The sequence below is a fragment of the Protopterus annectens genome, chromosome 1.part2 (assembly GCF_019279795.1).
Source record: "Protopterus annectens isolate FY-2018-M chromosome 1.part2, PAN1.0, whole genome shotgun sequence".
NCBI classification, from domain to species: Eukaryota; Metazoa; Chordata; order Ceratodontiformes; family Protopteridae; genus Protopterus; species Protopterus annectens.
The window spans coordinates 705412555-705438099 of record NC_056727.1 but is presented as its reverse complement, the minus strand read 5'-3'; the positions used below and the strand labels follow the sequence as shown (position 1 = coordinate 705438099).

The 25545-nt window shown below is 44.7% G+C and overlaps 1 protein-coding gene across 4 annotated transcripts in view; it reads left to right on the top strand.

Annotated features, from left to right (window-relative positions):
• The window catches only part of STRN (striatin), a 2479646-nt gene extending 2454642 nt beyond the window's left edge, over window positions 1–25004 (top strand). For all 4 annotated transcript variants that reach the window (XM_044058581.1, XM_044058573.1, XM_044058566.1 and 1 more), the window contains 2 exons: window positions 23105–23191; window positions 23274–25004. In XM_044058581.1, the coding sequence (XP_043914516.1) occupies window positions 23105–23191; window positions 23274–23443 (257 nt within the window). In that variant the 3' untranslated portion in view covers window positions 23444–25004. The remainder of the gene's footprint in view (window positions 1–23104; window positions 23192–23273) is intronic.
• The last annotated feature ends 541 nt before the right edge of the window (window positions 25005–25545 follow it).

Here is a 25545-nt window from a genome sequence, read left to right as displayed (position 1 = left end):
AAATTACTTTGTAGGCTAGGCAAGAAAGAGGCTATCTCACAGGTTTCAATGCAGCCAGAGACGCACCGTCTTTACTAGGAGGCTTTCTGTATTGTCTTTGTGGTGAACTAATTACTACTTTGAAAGCATGAAGGAATGCAGTTGTTTTATTACTTCCAGCACCTGCCAAAGATTTTAGCAAAAGCCCTTGTTATGTGTATTTTTACAGGTAGGTGCTAAGTCCTGCCAGCTTCAGCAATGGAGGTTTTACCTGGGACTAGAAGTCAGATGGCAAGAAATGATATAATTCTGTGAACTATCCTAGCAGTAATATTCTGGATATTATTTTGAGAAGTCTCTTGGTGAGACAGAGCATTCTGTATTCTGTCTTGGACCTGACAACAAGATCCACCATTCACCACATCATCTGCCTTGCTCTTTTAGTAAGTTTTTAGGGTATCGTAATTCTCTTAGATACACTCAGGAATATAGTGAAGCTTAATTTAGATATTATTTTTCTTTATTTATCTGGGCCTGTCCTGCAGTGTTGTTTTAAATATTTTCCTGTGTTTTGAACTCTGATGTCACTATGAATACGTACTTAGTATTTTTTGTTCTTTTATTATTAAATATATTTAAGCCTTTCATTATAGCTGATCTTTGTAGAGATATTTAAGTTTTGAGAGTACTTGCATATTTAATTGGTGACACTGTGTGGGCCACTCCTAATAGCCCTCGCTCTTGGTCAAACTACCATTTGTATTAATATTAACATTACAGAATAAAATTGGTCACCCTTTGTTGTTAAGAGCCTTAAAGTAGCTGTCGAGGAGTTTCTGGTGACAGTGGAGGCTACCTTATAGTCTGGGCAGAAGGGGGCATAGGTAGTAAAACCTGTGTCAGCCCTTCCCGTGTGTGTGTGTGTGTGTGTGTGTGCGCGCGCGCACGTGTAAATCAAACCTCATTGTGTGTGTGTCAGTTACTTGAGCAGGGACATGAAGCACTAGTTGGATAGAGAAGGGTGCTGGAGGTCTTGGCTTAGTCAGTCAACTGAGATCTCCACTCTATAGCTGTGGCAGTGGGGAGTCTTATTGAGGATCTGGAGAAAGATTGAGAAACTAGCCCTGGACTGACTGGTCCTTCTTTGCTCTTAAGGGAAATTTCACGTGATGCAGAGAGCTGTATCTGGAAATACTGTGTGTACCTGTTATCCTCCCAGTGAATGTCCCCGAACAGGTGCCATTGGTAAAGATTGAGCCTCCTTGATTACTGGCTCACTGGTGGGATATCCATGTCACATATTGGTTGGCAGTGGTGAGTTGTCACAACATCAACAAATAAGAAGGTAACCAGATCTTTACCCTCTTTGTGAAGAAGCTATGAGAGTATGGCAATGGGAGATCTCCTTAAATCGCTTTCAGAGATAGCAGCATACATCCCGGGGCATCCAACATGCTTGCAGACAAGTTAAGCAGGTCCATTGTTATGCCTCATGAGTGGCCTTTAAATATCAATATGGCAGAGATGATTTTCCATCGATGGGGCCATCCATGCTGTGACCTTTTTACATCTCCCCTCAACAAGTGCAGCAGGTTATTTACCCTGATCCCCCCAATGTGGGAGTCCCCGAGGGATGCCCTACTTCATGTTTGGCCATCTGGTCTCTCTTATGCTTAACCCCCCATTATCCTTCATCTCCAAATTTCTCCAGAAAGCAGCTCAGTTGAAGAGCACAGTTATCCTCATTGCCCCTTACTGGCCTCATCAGATCTGATTTCCCTTCCTTTGGCCTCATCTTCTACATCCTGCCTGGATTCTGGATCCAACTTCAGACCTCCTGTCTCACCCAACAGGCATGACTCATCTAGACATTTCAGGCCTCAAGTTGACTGTATGGTTTCTCCAGACGAGACAACCCAGGCTCTCTTCTCCCATCTGTCATATCTTGTAATCTTCCCATAAAGCTTTCATTAGCAAAATTTATAAAAGTGAATGGAAAAGGTTTGTTTTTTGGGCCCACAAAAACAATTTAGACCCCTTTTCAGTACCAATATCAAGGGTTGTTGACTTTTTTGCTACAATTTTAAATGACAGTGCCAGCTCCTCAGCTATCAAAATGCAATTAGCAGCCAGTCCCAATTTTCATATAGTAGTAATCTTTAGCTTCCCCCAAGCTTTATAAAGCCCTTGTCAGAGGAACCTACTTAGACCTCCTCTAAAAGATCTTACCCCTCCTTGGGATCTAAATATTGTTCTTCAGACCTTGACTCAACCCCTTTGAACCATCACCTAGATCTGATCTGAAAATTATGACCAGAAAACACTCTTCCTCGTTGCTATCACTTCTGCCAGAAGAGTGTCTGAACTTCAAGCACTGTCTTGTAAACCTCCTTATTTAATTATTTTTACAAGGACAGGGTTTCTTTACGGCTTAATCCTTCCTTCCTCTTTTTTTTTTTTTTTTTTTTTTTTTTTTACCAAAGGTGGTGTCTGATTACCTGATTAATATGAGTTTGTCTCCCAGTTTTCTTCCCTAACTTTTCAAGCAAAGGAGAATACATCTTACATATTTTGGATATCTACAGACAGTTACGGTTCTACCTTCACAGAACCAAAGATTTGAGAAAATATGGAAAATTGTTTCCTTTTGTAAGTCAAAACTAGGTAAACCAATATCTAAAGTGACTTGTTAAGTGGTTGGTTGATTGATTTGTATTACCTTTGTTTATGAAAAAGTGGGTTTTGCTTGTACCAGAGCCTCCAAGACCCCATGCCACGAGGTTTATGGCGATTTCCTTAGCCTTTTTGTTTTGAACTTCTTTGAAGATATTTATGCAGCTCCAACTTAAGCTAATCCTCATAGCTTTGTTGCTCATTATAAATTGGATCTGGTCTCCACAGAAAGAGCCTTTGGCTCAGCTGTGCTCCGCAATATTCTTCCTTACAGTCCTCCCGGGGTTTAAGTAGCTGTGAACTCTGTCCCAGTTGCTGAGGAATGAATAAAAATAACATCAGATAAAGTTATGTACTCGCAATAGCATTCCACCTGTGTTGTCCATTTTCATTCTTCAACTTCCCACCCACCTACCTCCTCTTATTTTACTCCTGGATAGATTGAAGAGTTTTGGAGGAGCATGTGTTCCTTGTTTGAGCTCCAGCTTCTATTCCTTTCTTAATTTCCACTGCTCTATATATCTATGGGCAGCAAACTAGATCTGAGGTATGTTAGGTGACTGCGGAATTATGGTTAAAGGGAGGAGCTTGATAGTTCAAATGTTCTGTAATCTGGAAGAAGCAGCCAAGTCGGATCAGAGGATCAAATCCAACCACCCAGTTGAAGAATGAAAATATACGACAGATGGAACGTTATGGTGAGATAATGGCACTGCTTATATTCAGTGAAACTCTCTATCTGAAGTAGGAACTTCATTTGTCAGCAACCTTTGGGATACGGATCCGATCCGGCTACTTGCATAGATCCGAGCTCCTAGCTCCTCCCCTTACCCATAATCCCCTGCCTACTCTAACTGACCTCAGATCTAGTTTGCCGCTCTTCAAGCAACAGCTAGATTCCAGAGCTCTTGGCGTTTTTGTGAGAAAAAAGTTTTCTTTCTTCTTTTCTGATTGAGTGATTGTGTGTGCGTGGTAGGTTTATCCTTAACACTAAACTTATTATTTTAGCTTCTCAGCTTAAATTTTAATTTAAAATATTCCTCCCTCCCCCGCTGGTCATAGCGTGTGTGTGTGTGTGTGACTTGAGTGTTAGGGGCCTAGTGAGTGTGCTTTACTTTAGTAATGTCGGAGGCCCCTAAAGCCATTTTTTCGAAATGCACCGAGTGTGATCACAAGCTTTCACCAGCTGATGGCCACACTCGGTGTGTTAGGTGCCTTGGGGTTGAACACCTCTCTTCGGGTTGCGCGATTTGCGCGGCGTTCAACCCCAGGGCACTCAAGGATCGAAGGTCAAAGCTGGTTCTGGTGGGCCTTTTACCCCCAGACTCTGCTTCGGCCTCCGGTACTTCGGTGCCCGCTACCCCCCCGGTAGCAGTCACTCCTGCATCCCTTCCTCCGACCGAGACTCAACCTCCCGCTTCGGCTCCGGAGGATAGTGAGTCCAGGAAAGAGAAGTGGCGGGAGAAGCACCTTAAGCGGCTGGCCGAGGACTCTTAATCGGCCCCGCCCGCCAAGAGGGCTTCTCCGTCCAGGTCTTCTCGATCTCCTCCTCTTCGGATCCGATCCCCTTGTTTCTCCCCGGGACCCGAGGAGGAGGTGATCCGGTCCCCGTTGAGGTCATCGAGGCGGCACTCCAGGTCTGCCTCTGTGGCCTCTTCAAGGTCCACTTTTAGCATGTCAGATGCGGACATGGACTGGATGATGAGGAGATTCATCCAAGCCCAGATGCAGATGGGAGTGCTCTTGCCCCCCCCCCTCCGGGGGGGAGCTCGACCCCTTTTTCCGCCCCTATTGCTCCTTTTCCGACCCGCATTCCAGGTTCGTAGCGCTCGGAGCCGAGCCACGTTGGATCCGGGGGTAGGTCGGAGCCGACCGTGCTGGGCACGTCGGCTCCCTCGAGTTTGTCGGATCCGATCTCTCGGAGCCGTGGGCCGAGCTTCGGATCCGAGGGATTCGGTGTGCTTTCGGCTCTGTCCTGGTCGGAGCACACTGGTCCTTCGGATCCGACGTTCTCGGTGCCGGGTCCGATCCCTGCTTCGGATCCGAGTGGGAGTCTGATCTCAGATCCATCAGAGAGCGGCTCCCCCTCGGCATTCGCTGCGGTGGAGAGGGCACTGTCGAGTGCTTCCAGGCCTCCGGTCCTGGCTTCGGCTCCCTCCCGCACTCCTTCTCATCTGGTCCTGGCTCCCCTCATCCGGCCCTCGTGGGCAGCCTGCCTCAGCGCCCTAGGAGTTCCAGTGGAACAAGATACAGTCCGTGAGGACTCCTCGGACAGCCCCCCCCGAAGAGATTCCTCACAAGGCAAAGTGCAAGAGGAGGCACATAGACTCCCCTGAGAGGCTCACCGAAGATACAGACTTGGATGAAGGGGAAGGCTCCCCTAGATCACCCCCCGAGGATGTCTCCTTTGGATACATCATGGAAATGCTCAAAATCAGGGGTGGGTGTTCTGCCCCCAAGGCTTCCTCTGATGAGTCCGTATTCCTTGAGGCATTTGAGGCAGGACCATCTATCTCTTGGGTGTCCCCTCCACCCGACCCCCTGGTGGATCTCATATCCTCTAGGGCTTGGAAGGAACCGGACACCGTAGAGCCAATCCCCAAGTGCCCGGACAAAATTTTGAGCCCCCCTGCAGAGAGATCACACTGGAGCAGAGGTCCCCCTGTGGATGCCATGTTGGTGGCTGCAGCCACCAAGAAAGAGTTGGCTCAGGAGAGCCCCACGGTTCACCCTCCGAGCAAGGAGTCTCGCACGATGGACCGTCTTGGGAAGTGGGCCTTCAGTTCAGCGACCTTCTCTGAGGGCCTTGAACTACATGGCACACGTTATTCGGATGCAGCGGGATCTAATTAAGGAATATGCTGCTTCACCCCCCAGGGTCCATGTCGGAGGGAGACGAGGATCTGTACTCCTCCCGAATGGCCACCCTCCGCTCTATCTCTAACACCTCTATGCGGCTGTTGTCTCATGCTACAGAGGGAGCCGCTAGAGCAGGCGGAGTCGGGCTTGTCATGAGGAGACAGGCCTGGCTCCGTCACTGTGACTTCTCGGAACCTGTTAAGGCGTCATTCGCGAATGCCCCTTTTGATGGTTCTGCACTGTTCGGCAAAACCGTTCACGATACTCTTGTCCAGAGCTAGAAAGATGGGAAGACCTTGTCTGACATCGGAGTCTGCTTCTCTGCGCCCCAGAGGTCCTTTTCCAAGAACCAAAAGGGTCAGAAGAAGATGTGGTTCTGAAAATCGCTTCAATCCCAGTCTGCTCAGGACAACAAGTCCTCTCGTGGCAGAGGAGGACAGGGAGGACGCCGCCCCAGAGGCAGAGGGGGTCCCAGGAATTTTGGGTCCAGAGAACCGTTCTCTGAGAGGCCCACACAGAACCCCTGAAGGGTTACCCGACTGCTCCACTCTGGAGGCAGTCGGGGGGGCATTTTTCGAGGCACCTAGCAATGTGGGATTCAATAACAACGGATCGCTGGGTGCTTCGTATTATATCCAGAGGTTACCAAATTCCCTTTATCGTAACCCACAGAATCAGAGGCCTCCCCGACGTTCCACCCAGTCAGAGGGAGGCAGCTGCTGCAGAAATTCAGCAGCTTCTGCAAAAAAGAGCCATCCAGCCCGTCCCCCCAGATCAAGTTGGATCAGGGTTTTACTCCAGGTTCTTTCTGGTGCCAAAAAAGACGGGGGACTTGAGGTCCATCCTCGACCTCTCTCCTAAACCTGGCGGTACCCAAAGAAAAGTTCCGAATGGTCACGTTGCAATCCGTCCTCCCCTTATTGTGGGAGGACGACTGGATGTGCTCCATAGACCTCAAGGATGCGTACTATCACATTCTAGTGGACAGGCGTTCCAGGAGGTTTCTCCGCTTCTGGCTGGGAGCCAGTCACTTTCAATTCAGGGTCCTCCCCTTCGGCCTCACCTCAGCCCCCAGGGTGTTCACCAAGGTCCTAGCGATATTAGCGGCCCACCTGAGACTCCAGGGAATTCAGGTCTTTCCAAACCTGGATGACTGGCTCCTTACGGCCCCAACAAGGCATCTACTTTGTTCATGCAGGGATTAATTCCTCACTCTGGCTCCACTATTAGGATTAACCATCAACATGACCAAATCCTCTCTCATCCCTACACAGGTGTTGGATTTTATAGGGGCGAGACTGGATTCCAGACAGATAAATGCGTTCTTGACTCCAGATCAGCTTTGGAACCTGATGTTGCACGTGCAGGCCATCCTTCAACTGCAAACTCCTTCGGCGGAATTGGACCTGAGGGCCCTAGAATCTATGGCGGCTGCAATCCCCCTGCTGCCATTGGCCCGGTTGAACATGAGGGTCCTGCAGTGGACCCTCCAGGTACAATGGTCCCCTGTCTCACCCCATTTCCTTAAGCAAGGTTTGCAGAAGATCGCTCGTGTGGTGGCTCGTCTCCCAATTTCCACACGGGACGTCCCTTCTCACTACCTCCGCCAGTCGACACAGTGACCACGGATGCATCTCGCCTGGGGTGGGGGTGGCATTTTTCAGGCAGGACAGTCCAAGGCACGTGGAACGACGTAGAGACCTCTTTGCATATCAACGTCCTAGAGATGAGGGTGGTGCTTTTGATGTTGCAGGCATTACACAACTCTCTTCCGGTAGGGACGATTGCAGTACAGACAGACAACATGTCGGTCGTCTGGTACATCAACAAACAGGGGGGAACCTGGTCTTACCCCCTTTGCCGCGAGGCCATGATAGTGTGGGAATGGGCGATTTCCACCAACCGCTTTCTCATAGCAACGCACATTCCGGGAAGGTCCAACATTCTAGCGGACAGGCTCAGTCGTACTATCCTGACTCCTTACGAATGGTCTCTCAACCATCGAGTTGCAGAGCAAGTATTTGCCCAATGGGGGCAACCTTGTTGCAATCTTTTTGCCTCTCCTTCAAACACCAAATGCAACGATTACTTCGCTCTGATCCCCCCTACCGGGGGGAGTCCCCGAGAGACTCTCTAGTTCATGCTTGGCCTCCCGGTCTGCTTTATGCTTACCCTCCTCTTCCCCTGATGTTGAAATTATTACAGAAAGCCAGGCAGTTGGGGAGCAAGATGATCCTCATTGCCCCGTTCTGGCCTCGTCAGACGTGGTTCCCTTACCTATGGTCTCACCTAGTGTATCCACCATGGATTCTGGATCCCCTCCCAGATCTCATTTCTCACCCTCTCGATCTTCTGACTCCGAACCTGGTCAACCTCAAGCTGATGGCTTGGTTGCTCCAGTTCCACTCCTCATAAGGACTCCCGGGATCTCATCACCTGTCAAAGCCATTGTTGTAGCAGCTCACAAGCCTTCCACCAGGAAGGTTTATCGTGGAAACACTTCACCATTTGGGCAGAACACCGTCGTTTAGACCCTTTTACAGCCCCGATAACATCGGTTCTAGATTTTCTAACCTCTCTCTCTCACCAGGGGGCTAGTTCTTCCACAGTCAAGGTACAACTGGCAGCAATCTCATACTATTACGTGGGGAAAGAGTCTGGCCCTCTTATCACTTCCAAGCTGTGTAAGACCTTCCTCAAGGGTACCTTCCTACTTAGGCCTCCAGTCAAAGAGGTGGTACCTCCATGGGATTTATCCTTAGTCTTACAGGCCTTGACTGGTCCCCCATTTTAACCGGCGGCCACAGTTGATCTCAAATTTCTCTCTTGGAAGACAGCCTTTTTGGTGGCTATAACTTCAGCCAAAAGAGTGTCGGAATTGCAAGTTCTTTGTGTCAAACCACCATATCTGGTCTTTCACCCGGATAGGGTTTACCTCAGGATCAATCCGTCCTTTCTACCTAAGGTATCTTCAGAAGCAAACATCAATCAATCTATCAATCTTCCAGTGTTTTTCCCCAACTTTCAAAACAAAGGAGAGTACAAGCTACATTCCTTAGACGTACACAGATAACTACGTTTTTATATCCATAGAACTGCTGATCATAGGCAATCCGATCAGTTGTTTATCTCCTTTGCCAAAAGTAATTTCGGAAAGCCAGTTTCTAAAGTTTCTCTCTCTCTCGATGGATCTCGAGTTGTATTCTTTTAGCATATCAGAGCTCAGGAAGGCCTGCACCTCAAGGAGTCCATGCTCATTCTACTTCTACTAGGGCCGTTGCCACATCTGCGGCCTTTCAAGCTAGGGTTCCACTGGATGACATTTGTTCTGCAGCCACTTGGGCTTCATCTCACGCCTTTATCAGCCACTATAAAATAGATGTTGTCTCCCGAGGTAAGGTGTCCTTTGGCTTTGCGGTGCTCCGGAATATCCTTCCATGAAGGCCACCCAAGATTTAGGTAGCTGGGGACTCTGTCCCAAAGGTTGCTGACAAATGAAGTTCCTACTTCAGATTAAGAAGTTATGTACTCACCATAACGTTCCATCTGAGTAGGTATCTTCATTTGTCTGCAACCACCCCCCCATCCTCCTTCCCCCTGACCAAAATGATCGTTCTTGTGGTTATTAGCATATGTTCCCTTTGGGACACTTTTATCAGCTGTGCTATGGGGCAAACTTGATCTGAGGTCAGTTAGGGTAGGCAGGGGATTATAGGTAAGGGGAGGAGCTAGGAGCTCGGATCTATGCTATGATAGAAGTTGCCGGCTCGGATCCGAGATCGGATCCGTATCCCAAAGGTTGCAGACAAATGAAGATACCTACTCAGATGGAACGTTATGGTGAGTACATAACTTCTTATTTTCATTAACTACTGTGATTTTTGAGTACCAGTGGCACTGCAGATGTCCTGCTGTATATCACTGTTGCAGTATCCAAAAGAGAAGGGATCTCTTGCCCAGGGCAGCCTGACATCTGGCCAGTGTACAAAATCCTAATTTTGTATGCGCTGTATGTCACATTTATGCTCCCCACACAGAACGTAGGGCATAAGAGGGATGTACAGAAGCAACTACCCAGAACTACTTTCCTGACAGTTTGAGCAGTACTTTTGGTAGTTGGTATTGAACGCCTTGTTGCTGTACTGAACTGAACCAGATAAGTGCCCCTTTGTTTGTTTTTTTTAACTTTTACTTTTCTTGGTCTTGTATTTTATTTTGCTGCCTAGAATTCATGTCATCCCAGAAGGGAAAATGTCAGTGTGGGAAGCAGATTTCCCATAAGGATCGTCACAAACAGTGTCTTTTTGTTTGGCTGCTTCCCACGGCCATACCTCTGGTAGTATCTGTAAGTCATTTGTCTTCCATGGCCTTTTATCTTGAAAACCAATAGCTTAAACAGTTAGCCCAGGGTACCATGCCAGAATCCATACTCCCACTAGGTAAGTAGGCAGCCAAGAAGTCTTGGCCAGATTCTTTAACTGTCCAGCCTCTACTCAACGTCCCTCTAGAACCGGTAATAGCTCTGTAGGTCATTCAGCGTCTACATCAGATTCCTCTTCTACAACCCAGTCGAAGGCTGGCATGGGTCCATTCTTCCACATACCCTCTGAGTTTTTGTAGGCATCTGGTCCAGATGTCGAGGGGGAACCATGGTTGATTATCTTGGAGGGTCCTAGAAGGATTCCACAGATATTAGTCAGGGAGGCAATTCTGGGTTCTCTTATCGAATCTCGCCAAAGGTCGGAACCTCTGTTATTTGTTAGGGCTGATGTCCCTTCCAAGAAAAGACAAAAACTGAAGAATACTTCAGTCCATCCTAAGGATCCTCAATGGGAATGGCAGGAGTTTACTCAGGGCTTGTTTTCTGTCTTGATGGTCCCAAAGCCTCCTCAAGGGGTTTTGGTACCTGTTCCTCTTGGACCTCTGCCTCTTCTAAACAGCTTAGGGAACTGGATTCCTTGGATGAAGATTGTGTCTAATGAGGGGTCTTTGTCCTGTTCTTCACAGATGCCTTCACCTTTGGTTTATGGTTCTCATGAAGAGGAGTCTATAAGCCGTGAGCCTCCTCCTGAGGAATTGTCCTTTGGGGACACAGTTGCTAGGTTGATGGAGTACTTTAAGTTGGATTCTTCACATGTCTGATCAGAGAAGATAGTTATGAGTTGCTTCAGGAGGATATTCCTAAATCATAGGCAGTTCCTCTTGTGTTGGCTGCCTTGTTAGATACTTTCTTTGCTGCTTCCAAGTTTCCTGATTCTTAGCCTCCTGCTTTTTCTAAGAAACCAGATGGGTTCTGTAAGGTTCCTGAGAATTGTCAGTTTTTATTTAAATGTCCTCTTGCTGATCCTGCTGTGGTGTCAGTCTCTTCTGACAAAACTTCCAAACTTTTGCCTTCTGATTAAGGGTAGTAGGGCAACGGAGAGGATGCACTGCTTCTACACTGGGCTTTATGGCTGTTAATTACCAGACCCACATGACCAGGTATGCTCTGGCCTTGATTGCTCAGGCTTGTCAGGTTATTTCTGATCTCCCTGATTCTGAAGGCAAATCCTCTGCCTTATCTTTTTAGGTTCTCTTATCCCTAAGTTCCAGAGGAATTATCCTTGTAGATCTGGTTTTGTTCGCAGGCAACCTCGCTATGCCTCCAAGGGCAGGAAGAGTATGAGGTGGGCTCCCTCTGCTAATGTTTCTCAGATTTCTATGGCCCAGAAGCCTCCTTTATCTGATAAGCCAGGTTCTCTTTGACACTTTGCACCCCCCCCTCCCTTTAGACCAGGTTCCTTTGGCTTTCCTTTTGTCTTCAATTTGGCATCTGATTACTTCTAACTCTTGGGTCCTGTCATCCATCAGGGTTACTTCATAGTATGGAAGTCTCTCCCTTCTTTTTCATGGCTTAGTCAACCTCCTCTAAAGCAACTTCCTAATTTCCCAGAGGGTGTAGGGTCCCTAGTGAGCCGAGGAACCATTCAGTCAATCCTCCCTTTCCAGAGTGCGAAAGGATATTTATTCCAGGATTTTCCTGGTTACTCGAAAGGAGGGCACTTTGAGACCTATTCTGGATCTGTCCTAGCTCGACGCCTTTCTCAGGATCCCTTCTTTTGGGGGGCTTCTTTTGGTTACCTGAAAGTTCAGGGTCTCTGGCCTCCCCATAAGTAGTCAGACCATGTCAACATCAAAGAGATGAGAGCTCTGATTCTGGCCTTTCAAGCTTTTCACCCCATGTTCTCTACAGATCCCTTGAAGGTGTACACAGACAAACACTACAGTGATCTGGTATGTCAACAAGTGGAGAAGCACAAAATTTTACCTCCTCTCCAGGATGGCTCTTCAGGCTTTTGAAGTGTCTCTCAGTTTTCAGTTAACTCTTCAGGCAGTATACATTCCTACATTCCTTCAGTGCACAGTCTAGTGGCAGACTCTCTGAGCAGGTCCAAAACACAGGTTCACGAGTGATTGCTTCATGGAGATGTTTCTGTGCATTGTCCATCAGTGAGGTATTCCTCAGGTAGATTTTTTTTGCCTCCCCCCAGAGCATGCAGCTTCCTGTCTTCTGTTCCAGAGTGCCATGCCATCTGGAGACGCATCCTTTTTCTTGAAAGGAAAGGGCATGTTTCTTTATGCTTTCCATCCTCTTCCTCTACTTCCAGGAGTCCTGCAGAAAACCCAGCTGGGCTCCCCAAAAATCTTGTTAGTGACTCCCTTTAGGACAAGACTGCACTGGTTCCCCCCTCTTAATGCATTTGGCCATGGGCAGTCACCACTAATTACCTCACTAGTTGGATCTCCTCACAAAGAACAAGGAGTCTCTCATCCATTCCTACTGCTTCTCAACTGACACCGTGGTCGATAGGGTTTTGATCCCTTTCAGGCAGCTCTTTTCTGAGAACATGCTCAGGGTTTTACAGGAGGCAAAGAAACCCTCAGCCAGGTAATCTTGTATTTCCAAATGGAAAAGATTTTCTGTCTGATGCCATGCACGTAGCCAGGACGCTTTTTCAGTGGGGGTTCCTCTGGTTCTTTGTGTGAGTTGCTGTGGTCTGGCATGGCCTGTTTTTCTAAGACCCATTTGTCAGCCATTTCTGCTTGTCTGATCTTGAATGCTGCTTTGACTTTTCGTTTTGAGGTCAGACAATTTCTTAAAGGTGTTCTGCATATCAGGCCTCCAAGGAAACCTGTTCCTCCTCCTTGAGACTTTCAATTTTGTTTTGAGCCTGCAGATTCTGCTTCTTTGCAATATTGTACCTGGACGACTGTTTTGTTGCTGGCTCGCTCTTCTGCTCCGAGGATTTCTGAGCTCTAGGCCCTTATGGCCATTCCTCCTTTTTTGTTTTTTCACAGGGGCAGGATGTCCCTTCATACTAATTCGTTTTATGCCCAAGGTAATAAATGAGTTGTCTTTGAATCAGTCTGTACAATTCCCTTCCTTTTTTCCCTTCTCAGTCTGCAAGTGAGAGGGTCCTGCATACCTTGGATTTGCACGGACAGCTCAGGTATTTGGATAAGACTAAGGCCATTCATAAGTCTGATCAGCATTTTTTTAATCCCTGGGCATTGGTTTTGGCTGTTAAGCAAACCGTCTCCTCTTTGATGTCTAAGGCCATTTCTTTTTGTTCTTTTCATGGCAATTTTCTGTCTACTCCTGTTGGAGCTCATTCCACTAGGGGTGTTGTCTCTTCTGGTGCCTTCTTCAAGGGGTTGGACACCAACTACATCTTGAAGCTGGTACTTGGTCTTCAGTGTATACCTTTACTAAGCATTGTAAGTTGGATATGGTTTCTAGAGCAAGACTAGGATGTCCTTCAAGGATGCATCTGCAGTCCTAACATATGGGTTGTCCTGCCTCAGGCAGCCCTTCGGTCGGCCGTATTCCAAAGTGTGGGTCTGGCCTCGGCTGATGTCGCACTTCACCCGACGTATAGCTGCTGTGAATTGGGTATAAAGGCATCAGCCAACGCCATTTTCCTCAGTCTTTCTTGCCGCGCGGTGCCCGAAGCAGAAGCTGTTCGCAAGTGCCAGTCGGTCAGATCCAGAGATTTCTACTACCGAAGACTTCTAAAAAGCTAAGTACCCCGTTGGGGACTCTTTCTTGCCTCAGCCGATGTCAGAAAAAGTAAATAATTGTTTAACTTGTGGTAAACAAATACCTCATAAGGATTTCCACTCTTACTGCCTTCCTTGCTTAGGCCCAGACCACGACGTATCAGCTTGTCTAGCCTGTGCTTCCTTCAACCGACGGACACTTAGACGTCGGTCGGAGTTTGCAGAGGTGTTTTTTGGTCCCGCTTTTGCTTACAAAATGCCGTCGGAGACTCCGACTACACAGTTAGCTAAAAAGCGTAAGGAAAAGGACCGACACTCGCGGTCCGCGGTTTCGGCCGAAACCACGGTTAAGCCAACCGCGAGTGTCTTGGTTTCGGCTGAAACAGAGTCCTCGGTTCTCCCTTCGGGCGAAAGCATACCTCCGGCAGCCGAGGCCTCACACAGCATGGCTGAATCTGCTTCTGAAATTTCTCCTGCTGTTGCAGGCCCACAGGATTTATCAGATACTATTCCTTTAGACATATCTACTCCTGCACGTGGAGCTGCTAGGCCACCTGCATCTATGTCTATCAAGGCTGTCTCTAGGGCTAAAGCAGCTAAAACTTCTAATACCTTGCCTGCTAAAACCCCCTCACACAGGACTACCTCTAGTTCCCAAATGCTCAGCCTGGCTGAGGATCTCATTTCTTTGATCAGGGGATCCCAACCTCACCCAGACAGGGCCTCTCAGCCCCCTCCAGAGAAGAGGCCTAGAGCAGAGCCCCCGGATCCAGTTTCTACAGACTATTCCTCGGATGATTCAGAAAACTCAAATCCTCCAGAAGGCCCTTATTCTCCATATGAGGATTCTGATGCAGAAGAACTCCATTCCTTCTGCCTCTCCTCCTGAGGAATTTTCTTTTGGGGAAACCTTACATGCTATGAGAGAGCAATTTCAATGGCAGGGCCAGGATTTTTCAGATTCAAGGAAAAGACTAAGGACCTTTTTACATTTACCACAGCATAGGCCTTTAGCCATTCCTCCAGTACTAACAGTTGTGGATGATGCATTTAATGATGCCTGTACTGCCCCTGACTCTCTTCCCCCAGCCCCTGCTAAGCCCGACAGATATTATAGGGTCCCGGACACTCACTATCACTTGTATAAGGCTCCTATTGCAGATCCTGAAACCATTTCACAGGGCCCCAAAGCTGTAGCAGCTGCCTCTGCCAAAAACCCTCTCCCCTCTGAGAGAGAATCTAGAGCATTAGAGAGATGGGGTAAAAAAAGTTTATACTTCTGCTACTCTTTCGGCTAGGGCCTTAAACTGTCAATTCCACATGATTCAGTATCAGGAATTTTTGTTAGATCAGCTAAATAAAAAACTGTCCTCTCCTGAACCTATAGACCGTAAGTCCCTTCAGGATTTGGTACACAACTCTCAGCAGGTCAGTAATCATTTCTTAAAATGCGGCTATGATGCACTGGAGGCTTCCTTTAGATCAGCTATGACTGGAACAGTGATCAGAAGGCATGCATGGTTAAAAGAGCAATCCTTACCAGACCATGTAAAGTCAAAGCTCCTAGATGCTCCCATGGAGAAACAAAGTTTGTTTGGCTCCCCTGCACAGCAAGTGCTAAAGAAGGTGGAAGAAAAAGCAAAATCTGTCCAAACAGTCAAGGATTTCTTACAGGTCCAGCCTCCGAGGTTTAGTAGAAATTAGCCTTCGAAGAATTGGTCCTTTCCAGACACTTCCAGACCACAGAGAGGCAGAAATAGGCGCCCAAGAGGCAGAGGTCAATCCAGAGGTGCCTACAGGGGACGTCAGTGGCAGCCTAACAAACAGAGAAGTACTGCCACAGATCCAGCTACTACCACTTCCACAGGACAGACACAATGACTTGACTCTGATACCGCCTACCAGGGAACAACTGGAAGCACCCTTAGGCGGAAAACTAGCCTTATTTTCCATAAACTAGCATTACGTTACAGGAGACAAATGGATTTTACAGACAATAGACAAAGGCTACAGGTTTCACTTCCACACTCTACCAAAAAAGAGAGGAATGCCAAACCTACCACCAAACCAAAAAACAAATGCTCTAGGGCAAATCAACCACTTACTAAGGATGAGAGCTATAGAAAAGGTAACGCCTATGGAACAAGGACAAGGATTTTACTCCAGACTTTTCCTGGTACCAAGGAAAGAAAATCAATGGAGGCCTATTCTCGACCTGTCCGCTCTGAACACATACCTCATTATTCCAAAATTCAAAATGCTGACCCTACAGCAACTTCTTCCCATGCTGGGCAAGGAGTCTTGGCTGGTGTCTCTAGATCTCAAGGAGGCATACCTGCACGTCCCTATACGACCAGATTGAAGAAGATACCTCAGATTTCTTGCAGGATCAGAGCATTATCAATTCTCAGCATTGCCCTTTGGCTTATCTACTGCGCCCAGAGTATTCACGAAATGCCTGGCATCAGTAATTGCTCATTGCAGGCTTCAGGGAATTCAGATTTATCCATACCTGGACGACTGCCTAATACAAGCGGACAACAAGACCAAATTAACAGAAGATTTGGAAAAGGTTATACAACTACTGCAAGCCCTGGGATACACAGTCAACATGAAAAAGTCAAGACTGGAACCATCCCAAAGGATAACATTCTTGGGTGCAGAACTGGACACTTCAAATCAGATGGCATTTCTCACAGCAGAAAAGCAAAAGCAACTACCACTCTATTTCAGGGCATTAACAACACAGAACCAGCTTACAGCAAGGAAGGTCCTGCAAGCCCTGGGTTACATGGCATCCTGCATAATATTGATTCCACATGCCAGGCTGCATATGAGGAAGTTGCAATGGTACCTAAGGAATATATGGTCTCAACACAAGCACAGTCTAGAAGTCCAGATTCCAATAATTCCATGCCTGAAACAAGAATTCCTGTGGTGGGCTCAGGCCTGTCAGTTGAACAGAGGACTGCCTTTCCACAAACCTCGCCCAAGCCAGACTATCACCACGGACGCCTCAGACCTAGGCTAGGGGGCACACATGGTGGACAAGTGTATACAAGGCCTATGGACACAAGACCAGCTGAACCTACACATAAATCAAAAGAGATGCTGGCAGTGAAACAGGCAATTCAGACATTCAGACCGTTTCTTCAACAGGGTCATTTGCTGATAAGGACGGACAACACCACAGTCATGTGGTATATCAACAAACAGGGAGGCACACACTCATATCCTCTATACCGGATGGCAATGGACCTGTGGAACGTGGCCCTGAACCTCAACATTCAGCTCCAGGCCATATTTGTGCCAGGAAAAGAAAATATACTAGCAGACACTTTAAGCAGAACTACCACGGATGCCCACGAATGGATGCTGCATCCAGACATCTTCAAATCCATTACAAAGAAATGGGGACTACCAGAAATAGACTTGTTCGCATCCCCACACAACCACCAATTGAGGAAATTCTGCACAAGGATATACCACCCACTTGCTTGGAAGGTGGACTCCCTATCCTTCAGTTGGGAAAACCTGACAGCATATGCATTCCCACCTCTTCCTTTGATGCACAAAGTGCTACTGAAGATCAAAGAAGATCACCCAAGGGTCATCCTGATAGCTCCAGACTGGCCGAGGCCGCATTGGTACCCGCTACTGAGGAGTATGTCTCGGACACACGCATGGCCTCTACCTCTAGTTCCTTTGCTACTAACACAGAACAACTTCAAGATCCTCCATCCAAACTTGAAAACACTACAGCTAGCTGCTTGGAATATTACATAAACCAAAATAACCCAGACTTATCGTAGAGGGTTAAAGACATTATCCTGGAGGCTCGCAGACCCTCCACAAGGAAGACTTATTCAGCCAAATGGAAAAGATACCTCATTTGGAGTGCAGCAAAAGGAGAAAATGTTTCATTAGCAAACATAGCTAGCATCCTGGAATATTTAGCAGAGCTTTTCCACAATGGCCTGTCTTACTCCTCCATTAAGATTCATGCATCAGCAATTTCAGCAGTATACAACTTGGATCCTCCAGTCTTCTCTCATCCTCTACTCAGGCAGTTTCTGAGAGGAATTAAAAATGTAAAGCCTCCAAGGAAGCCACCTTTGCCTACATGGGACCTTAACTTTGTGCTGGAAAAGTTAACACTTCCCCCTTTCGAACCAGCAGCAACAGCAGAATTACAGTTCTTATCTTGGAAAACTGCTTTCCTACTTGCAATCACTTCAGCAAGAAGGGTTTCTGAATTACAGGCATTAATGGCAGTACAGCCCTTCCTTATCTTCCATCAGGATAGAGTGTCCTTGAGAACTAACCCCACTTTTATGCCAAAGGTGGTTTCCAGGGTATCATTGAACCAAGCAATCCACCTACCAACATTCTTCCTCAACCCACAGAACAGGGGGGAAAGACTACTACATACCTTGGATGTGCACAGACAATTGCGCTACTATCTGGACAGAACCAAGAACAATAGAAAAACTGACCAGCTTCTGGTAGCATATGCAACAGGAATGGAAGGAAAAGCAATTTCAAAACAGACAATCTCAAAATGGATAGGAAATTGCATTAGATTTTGTTACTCCTTTCATGGAAAGATAACTCCAGAAAACATCAGACCTCACTCCACAAGGGCTACAGCCACTACTACAGCTTTCTTACGAGGAGTGGCTACCAAAGACATTTTAGAAGCTGCTACTTGGAGCTCCGTGCATACATTTGCCAAGCATTATAATCTACCTTTATACTCCAGATCCCGAGCAGGTTTTGCAACTGCTGTTTTGCAAGGGATCTTAACTACACCATAATCATCTTAGTGCCTCCTCCCCCAGTTTGGCTATGGTATTCTACCCATATGTTAGGACTGCAGATGCATCTTTGAAGGACATAGTACAGTTTTGTACCTACCATAAATGTAGATGTCCGAGAGGTATGCATCTGCAGTCAGGATTACCCACCCTCCTTTCCCTCTGTTGTACTCCTAGGGTATTTGCCCATCTTGTAGCTAGCTGGGGGAATCTATTATGGTGTATTTGTTTGTATATATGTATATACATGTGTATTTCTGTTTGCTCTCTACTGTTTGGAAACATTTGCATTTATCCAGATTTAGCTTTCCTACAGGGCACCTGGCATCTGGGGCAAGAAACACTGAGGAAAATGGCGTCGGCTGATGCCTTTATACCCAATTCACAGCAGCTATGATGTCGGGTGAAGTGCGACATCAGCCGAGGCCAGACCCAGACTTTGGAATCCGGCCGACCGAAGGGCTGCCTGAGGCAGGACAACCCATATGTTAGGACTGCAGATGCATACCTCTCGGACATCTACATTTATGGTAGGTACAAAACTGTACTTTTTGCTGAAGCCATTTTATGTGGGTTTGTTGAGGTCTCTTCTCAGCCTTCCACCTCCCATTCTGCTTCTTGAGCTTCTTCACTCTCCTTTCTGTTTTGGGTACTGTAGCAGTGATATAAAAGGACATAGTACAGTTGTGTAAAATCTTACTGTAACAGTAGATGTCTTTTTCCTCACTTGCAGTATTCACTCCTTCCCTCCAATCCACTCTTGTTTGTTTTGGTTATTGTTTTAGATTCCCTACTTGCTGAGGGTTACCCCTTTTTCTTTTGCATTTTTTCCTTCTGGATATACATGGACTCCTTTGTCCTATAGAGTTTGTTCTGTTCTGGGGCAGTTTAGTTCTAGGTAGTTGCATGGGTACTACCGTATTATGTCCTACGTTCTGTGCAGGGAGCATAAATGTGACATACTCTGCATACAAGATCATTAGACTTTTGTATACTGGCTGAGCGTTGGGCTGCCCTGTGCAGGAGACTCCTTCTGTTTTGGATACTACAGCAGTGAAGAGAAAGACAGCTGCTGTTATGGTGTACCTGTTTGGGGTTCTTCAGCAGAGTTCTGCCTGAAATGTGTTGAAACCCGCATGTCTGAATTTCAGGAATGTTGCTCTGTTGAATTCCGCAGTTTAAAACCCTCATTCCCCATGCTGAACTAGCTAAGTCCCAGTGCCATATATTGCATACATAAACAAAAGGGCCAACAGCTTACTGTCATTAACTGGCTCACTGGCAGTCAGGTCCACCTCCACAAGTCCCACGTTATGAAGGGTGAAATATTGAAAACCGAGATTACTGGCTGTCCAGCCTTGTCCCCTTCTAGACGCATGGTAACGCTTGTTCTTGGGTCCAGAGCGGTAGGGAGTTTTGAGGTTTGGTGTTTGTGTCTGGTATACCAGGATTCGTTATTCCAACTTTTGCAGAATGGTTTTGAGCATACGAAGACTTGACTGCCTATGAGGCGAGCACATGACAGTAAAACAGGTCCGCCTTGTTTACATTTTGTGTAGTAAGAAGGCAATATTCAGTATTTCACAGCCTTCTTACTTATTCCCCATGTGGTCAGAAATTCTCAGTCTTGGGAGTTGTGTTTTGGCGAATACATTCTCCCTCTCTTGGAAAGTGAGCATTTTTTTCCTTTCTTTTCTCTGTCTTTTAGAAACTAAGGTTCTGTCTGTCTGCACTAAGTATTTCATCCAAAAAGCTGTAGCTCCCCAATACCCAATGAGTATTCCATCCAAAGAACTCAATATCCACTGTGTATTCCATCCAAAGAACTATAGCTCCCCAGTGACCTCAAGATTTTTTTCCGCAGCAACATTATCAGATGGCAGAACCATCTGCTTACCACCTCATTTATTTCCACTAACTGAGAAAGCCAATGTTCCTGGTCCTTCCATCTTTTGTGCACCTTCATCTGCATGCTTTACTGCTTCATACTTAGCCATTTTTCTTTATATAAGTTTCATGCTGGTGGTCATTGTTTTGTATGTTGTTAGCCTTGGAAGAGGTGAGTTGTTTGTACGGCATACTTCCTGGTTCACCGTGCTAGAATTTGTCATTCACAGTGTTGAATTTGTCTTGTATAGATCTGTTGAACAAATTGTCCCTGCCATCTGTGGCTTATGTTGTATGGTGGTCCTGGGATGATGGTTCAGCATGTCATTTAGTTACTGATTGATGCACGGTAGCAAGCGTAGGTGTCCCTTAGGTGTCATAACAGTATTTTACATATATGTTCCCCAAGTTCCTAAAAATGGCTTCACCTTTAAATCAGAAGTCCATAGTTGGGACCTTCATTCCAGTTCTTTTGTGAGATGGAAAACCTTGGTGTGTGTGTGTGTTTTATTTTTTTAAATAGTTTTACATGTTTTCTTTAAACCTAGGTGTTTCAGTTGCTTCTGTAAATATAAAAAAGTCTATATTACTCTCGAGAATGAGGGTGATTGAACCTGATAAGCACATGGTGTGGAAGATAAGCAGACTTGTAAAAGGAGTGGGAGTTGTGTACTGATTTCATATTGATCTGCCTCTTCCATTTTTCCAGAGGGAGATTGCCACAAACTACTGGTCTCTGAGGTGGCATTTATATTGAATCTTAGTTGAAAGGTTCTAGCACATCCTTCAACCTTGAGTATAAGACATTCAGGGACCTTTGGAAAGGACTTTATTAAAAGTTGCTTTGTCACATTAGTACATCATAGGCTGATGGGGAGAGCTTTTAAGTTTTGGAAAGACTGAACAAAGCTTGTGTCTTTAAAGAAGCATGTGGCAAGAAACTGAATGGGTCACAAGAAAAGTGGAGTCTTGGACAAGTCATACAGGTGATTTGTATGTAATGCCAGTGAGTTTTAGTTCTTTTGTGAGGAAAAATGTAAAAGTTTGTGCCGAGGACTACTGTACACTCACTGACCGTTTGTGAAAAACAGTTATAAAGTGCTATCTGTATGTTAGTGGCAGTAAAAGGTCTTGCTTGAATGAAATCGTGTTTGCACCAATTGAGAAGCCATCTCATCAGCCAGACAGGAATCATACGTTCTGTCAAGGTGAGCAATTTATTGCTAATAGGGTAATGTGTAGTGTCATTATCTGTTGTAGATTGAGCATCAGCGTTAGTGTGTCTCAACAGAACTTGAAACATAAAAAACAGTGCCCATTCATCAAACATAAAACCGGTGCCCCTACAAGAATACTAGATCTTTAAGGAACATGTTATGTTATGAAAGGCGTCTTCAAGATCAACCACTTACTGTTAGAATGGGTACCTTTCCATGTCGCAGTTGCAATCAGTACAAATACATACTGGGCAGGAATAACTTTAGGCACCCGGACACAGGTGTGCTATATAAATTTGATCATTATGCAGACTGTAGGACAAGGAACATAGTTTATTTAGCCATCTGCATCAAATGCCAGGCTTTCTATGTCGGTATGACGAATAGAATGTTGAGGGAAAGGGTTAGAGAGCATTTATATGCGATCAACAGGGAGAATGACAGGAACGCACTGGCTAGACATGTTCTATCGCAAGGCACTACACACACCTTTGAGTTCTTAGTTATTGAACTGATACACACCACATTGAGATTAGGCAATGTAAGTAACTTCACTAAAAGGGAAGAATGTAAATGGATCATCAGAATGAAAGCAGATGAAGGACATGGCCTCAATGAGAGGGTTACTTTGAAACCCTTTCTAGTCAGTCGTCATCTTAAGCATTAGCAGTTATTTATTGCTATACCTTTGACTTTTTCATGTTTCTTGGTGTTAGTAGGAATATGTATTTTTAGAAGTTTTTCAGTAGTTTCATACACTTGAAATGTTTTTATTACATGCTGCTTTTATATGCTCTTGTATTTTTAAATATTTATATGCTATTTGCCATCTGAAATGTTAATAACAGTTATAATCTATTACTACATCCATTTTAGTGTCAATGTTGAATTTTGAATTTTTAATTTTCACAATATAAGTTTCTGACTTTTTATTTAGTTAGAAGTTTCTGACTTTTTATAGTTATGTATCCGTACAAAGGCTTTCATTGGTTAACTGTTTAATTGATAAGTGTTTAAATACAGAAGTGATGAAGTGTTTTATTAAAGTCTGAAGAAGCATCCAGAGTAGACGTGAAAGCGCTAACAACCCATGGAATAAAGTTCTTTTGCTGTTCAAGTATAAAAAAATTTTATTGATTTTTGCTTTTTTGGTTGATGGTTGGCTTCGATAGTCGTGGAGTACCTGCACCTTGATATTGATAACACTGCATTGTTGATGAAGGTTTTGATGGACATGGGTTTGCAGTTGGGCTAATCTTGAAATGTAAAGCCCATTTAGAGATGGTTTAAAATGTGTTAGTCATTTCCTACACAAAGTGTAACAGCTGTCTTTTGCTGTGTTATTTTATAAGTAGGTTTAGCTGGTCCTGCTGTTTGCTTTTAAATCATGCTGTGTGTCTCTGCTACTAAGTTGTGCATAAAGTGTTTTATCAGTAGCTTTCAACAAGTTTATAGTATTATTTAATCATTACTTTAATATGCATGTTTCATTGACCAGTATATAAAATATTATTGAACAGTGGCATATTCTGTAGTCTAATGAAAAGTTTTTGTTGTAGGAGTACTGTATTTCTGTGTGCTGTCAGTTCTAGTATATCAAGGCCTAAAAATCTTTGTTCTTTTTTGAATTAGGGAAACTCATCCATTCAATGGTAGCCCATTTAGACGCAGTTACAAGTTTAGCTGTTGATCCAAATGGCTTGTATCTGATGTCAGGCAGTAAGTATCTCAGACAAATTATGTTTCTGTAAATCACTTTTTTTGGTTACACACTTTTTTGACATACTACTTCTTTGTTTAGGTCATGACTGCTCAATTCGCTTGTGGAATCTGGAAAGCAAAACTTGTATACAAGAATTTACGGCCCATCGTAAAAAGTCAGATGAAGCCATTCATGATGTAGCGTTCCACCCTTCTAAATGTTATATTGCCAGTGCTGGAGCAGATGCGCTGGCTAAAGTTTTTGTATGACAGTGGATTAGTCTGTTCACCGACACCCTTTTCATAATCAGCAAACTATGCTACAGAGAGAAGGCAGGCCAAGTACCTCTTTTCCTGCCTAGTAACTCCCCAGTGGGTCACAGAGCCTCCATAATAGTTGTAGGTTCTGTAGGGTGCTGTTTTCTAAGTTAAAATATGTTCAGGTTGATTTACGTCCAGCTGGTGCTGAAGGCCTTCATAGAGTGACTTGTTCTCAAATGCAGCTTTTATTTTGTGCTCCATCCAGGCAGGCCTGGGTGTAACTGGGCTCAAGTTCTTTAACAGAATCCTAAATGGTTCCTTGAAGCAGGGATGGACACGTTAATGTCTTGGTGGAAATTGTCATTGAAGCTTTCCCAATGGACAAGAGGGCTGCAGATTCGTATCGCTGTACAAGTAGCTGTCCGATTCACTGCTGCTAAATCACTGCATAAAAATGGCAACTTGTATCGTCATAATCGTCATCATGATCATCATCATGGTAAGCTGCTGTCAGAAGACATCTTCATGTAGCCCAGTGTACTGCCAAGTAACATAACGGTTTGTTCACCCTTCCAAATTAGTAAAATCTGATTCCTCAGAGAAAATAGGTTCAAGTCAGTTTAGACATCTGACTAGCATAGGATTACACATTGAAATTTTTACTAATTTTTTTTAAAACACAAATGATATATATATATATATAAATGTAATCATTGTTTTCTTGGGAGAATTTTACGCAAAAAAAAAAATACAGAGAAACACTTGAACAACTGCGGCTGCAACATGGAATAAAGCAGTTCTTTAATTGCTAACAAAGTGGCCAGAAGTCATAAAACCCTTGATCTGATAATGTGAAACGCAGGTCAGCTGCAGCATGTGCTGTGTATGGATCATAAAGCGCTTATGACAATGTTCCCACTCCTTGTTCATTCATTGTGCAAAATGATATGCCAGAAGATTTATAAAACCTCCCATAAGCAGTTACACAGTAGAGTCACCTTTTAACCAAACAGATAAACCTAGAAAACCTTCTTGTTTTAAATCATGTCTGGAGTCAGAAATGTTGTAATTCTTTATTATAAATTCTAAAACCTTCTTATTAAATAGTTGGGGTAATTATGTGGCCGTGTCTTACTTGCACGCAACATTTACTTCTACTTCTGGAACCTCTGTAAATAAAAAAAAAAATACAAATCTGTTTAGCACTTACAAATACACTGACATTTTAAAAGTAAAGTGGTATTGGCATACTGCAGTGGGTATTCTTATTTTGAATGTCAGCATTTGTCTTAATTGTCTAACCCTCTAACTCCAGTACATTGAATGTAGTTCTCTTAAAAACATAAAAATAAGGAAGCCAATGTTTTATTTGAAAGTTCTAAAGACTATATAAATATATATATATATATTGTAAACATTATATATTAAATGTTACAGAGCCTTGTAGTGCAGGGAGCGTGAACTCCCGCTTTTTAATTTTTTTGTATTAAAAGTTCTCCTGAGTTAGTGTGCACAGAAGATCATGGTGTGGGTATTGAATAAAGTGTTGTGGTATTTACTTACACTCTTATTATATTGTTATGATTGCAGTTTTATCTACTGTATTTACTTAAACCAGAGCGCATGCCTTTTAAAATTGTGATCTCTACTGATTAGAAAAAAGTGTAGGTGAAGCTGGGTTATCCTAAATTGAAGGATAATCTGCTTTTAATCAGTTAACTGTGTAACCTGCTCATGATTGTTGGCATATGGTCATCCACTTGCAACTTACATCAAACACAACTGTGCAGCATGTGTATGTAAGCTGATTCACTGAATCCTTTTGTGCTTGTCGTTTGTTTTTCAGTAGCAGACACATGAAGAATGCTGCACAGTCCTTCCAGTGTATTTACATGAATATCTTTATAGAAACTGAAGGTTGTGGTTGGAAAAAAATATATATAATTTAGCGACACCATTTCTTTAGCTAAATTTAACAGCAAAGCATTGCATCATTGTCACACTAGAAAATATACAGCACTGTTATGGTAGTAGATTCCTCTGTGTCAGTCTGTACTTCACATCTGCTGGTTGTCATTTTCCCACCCTTTTTTTAAAAGATTGTATTAGAA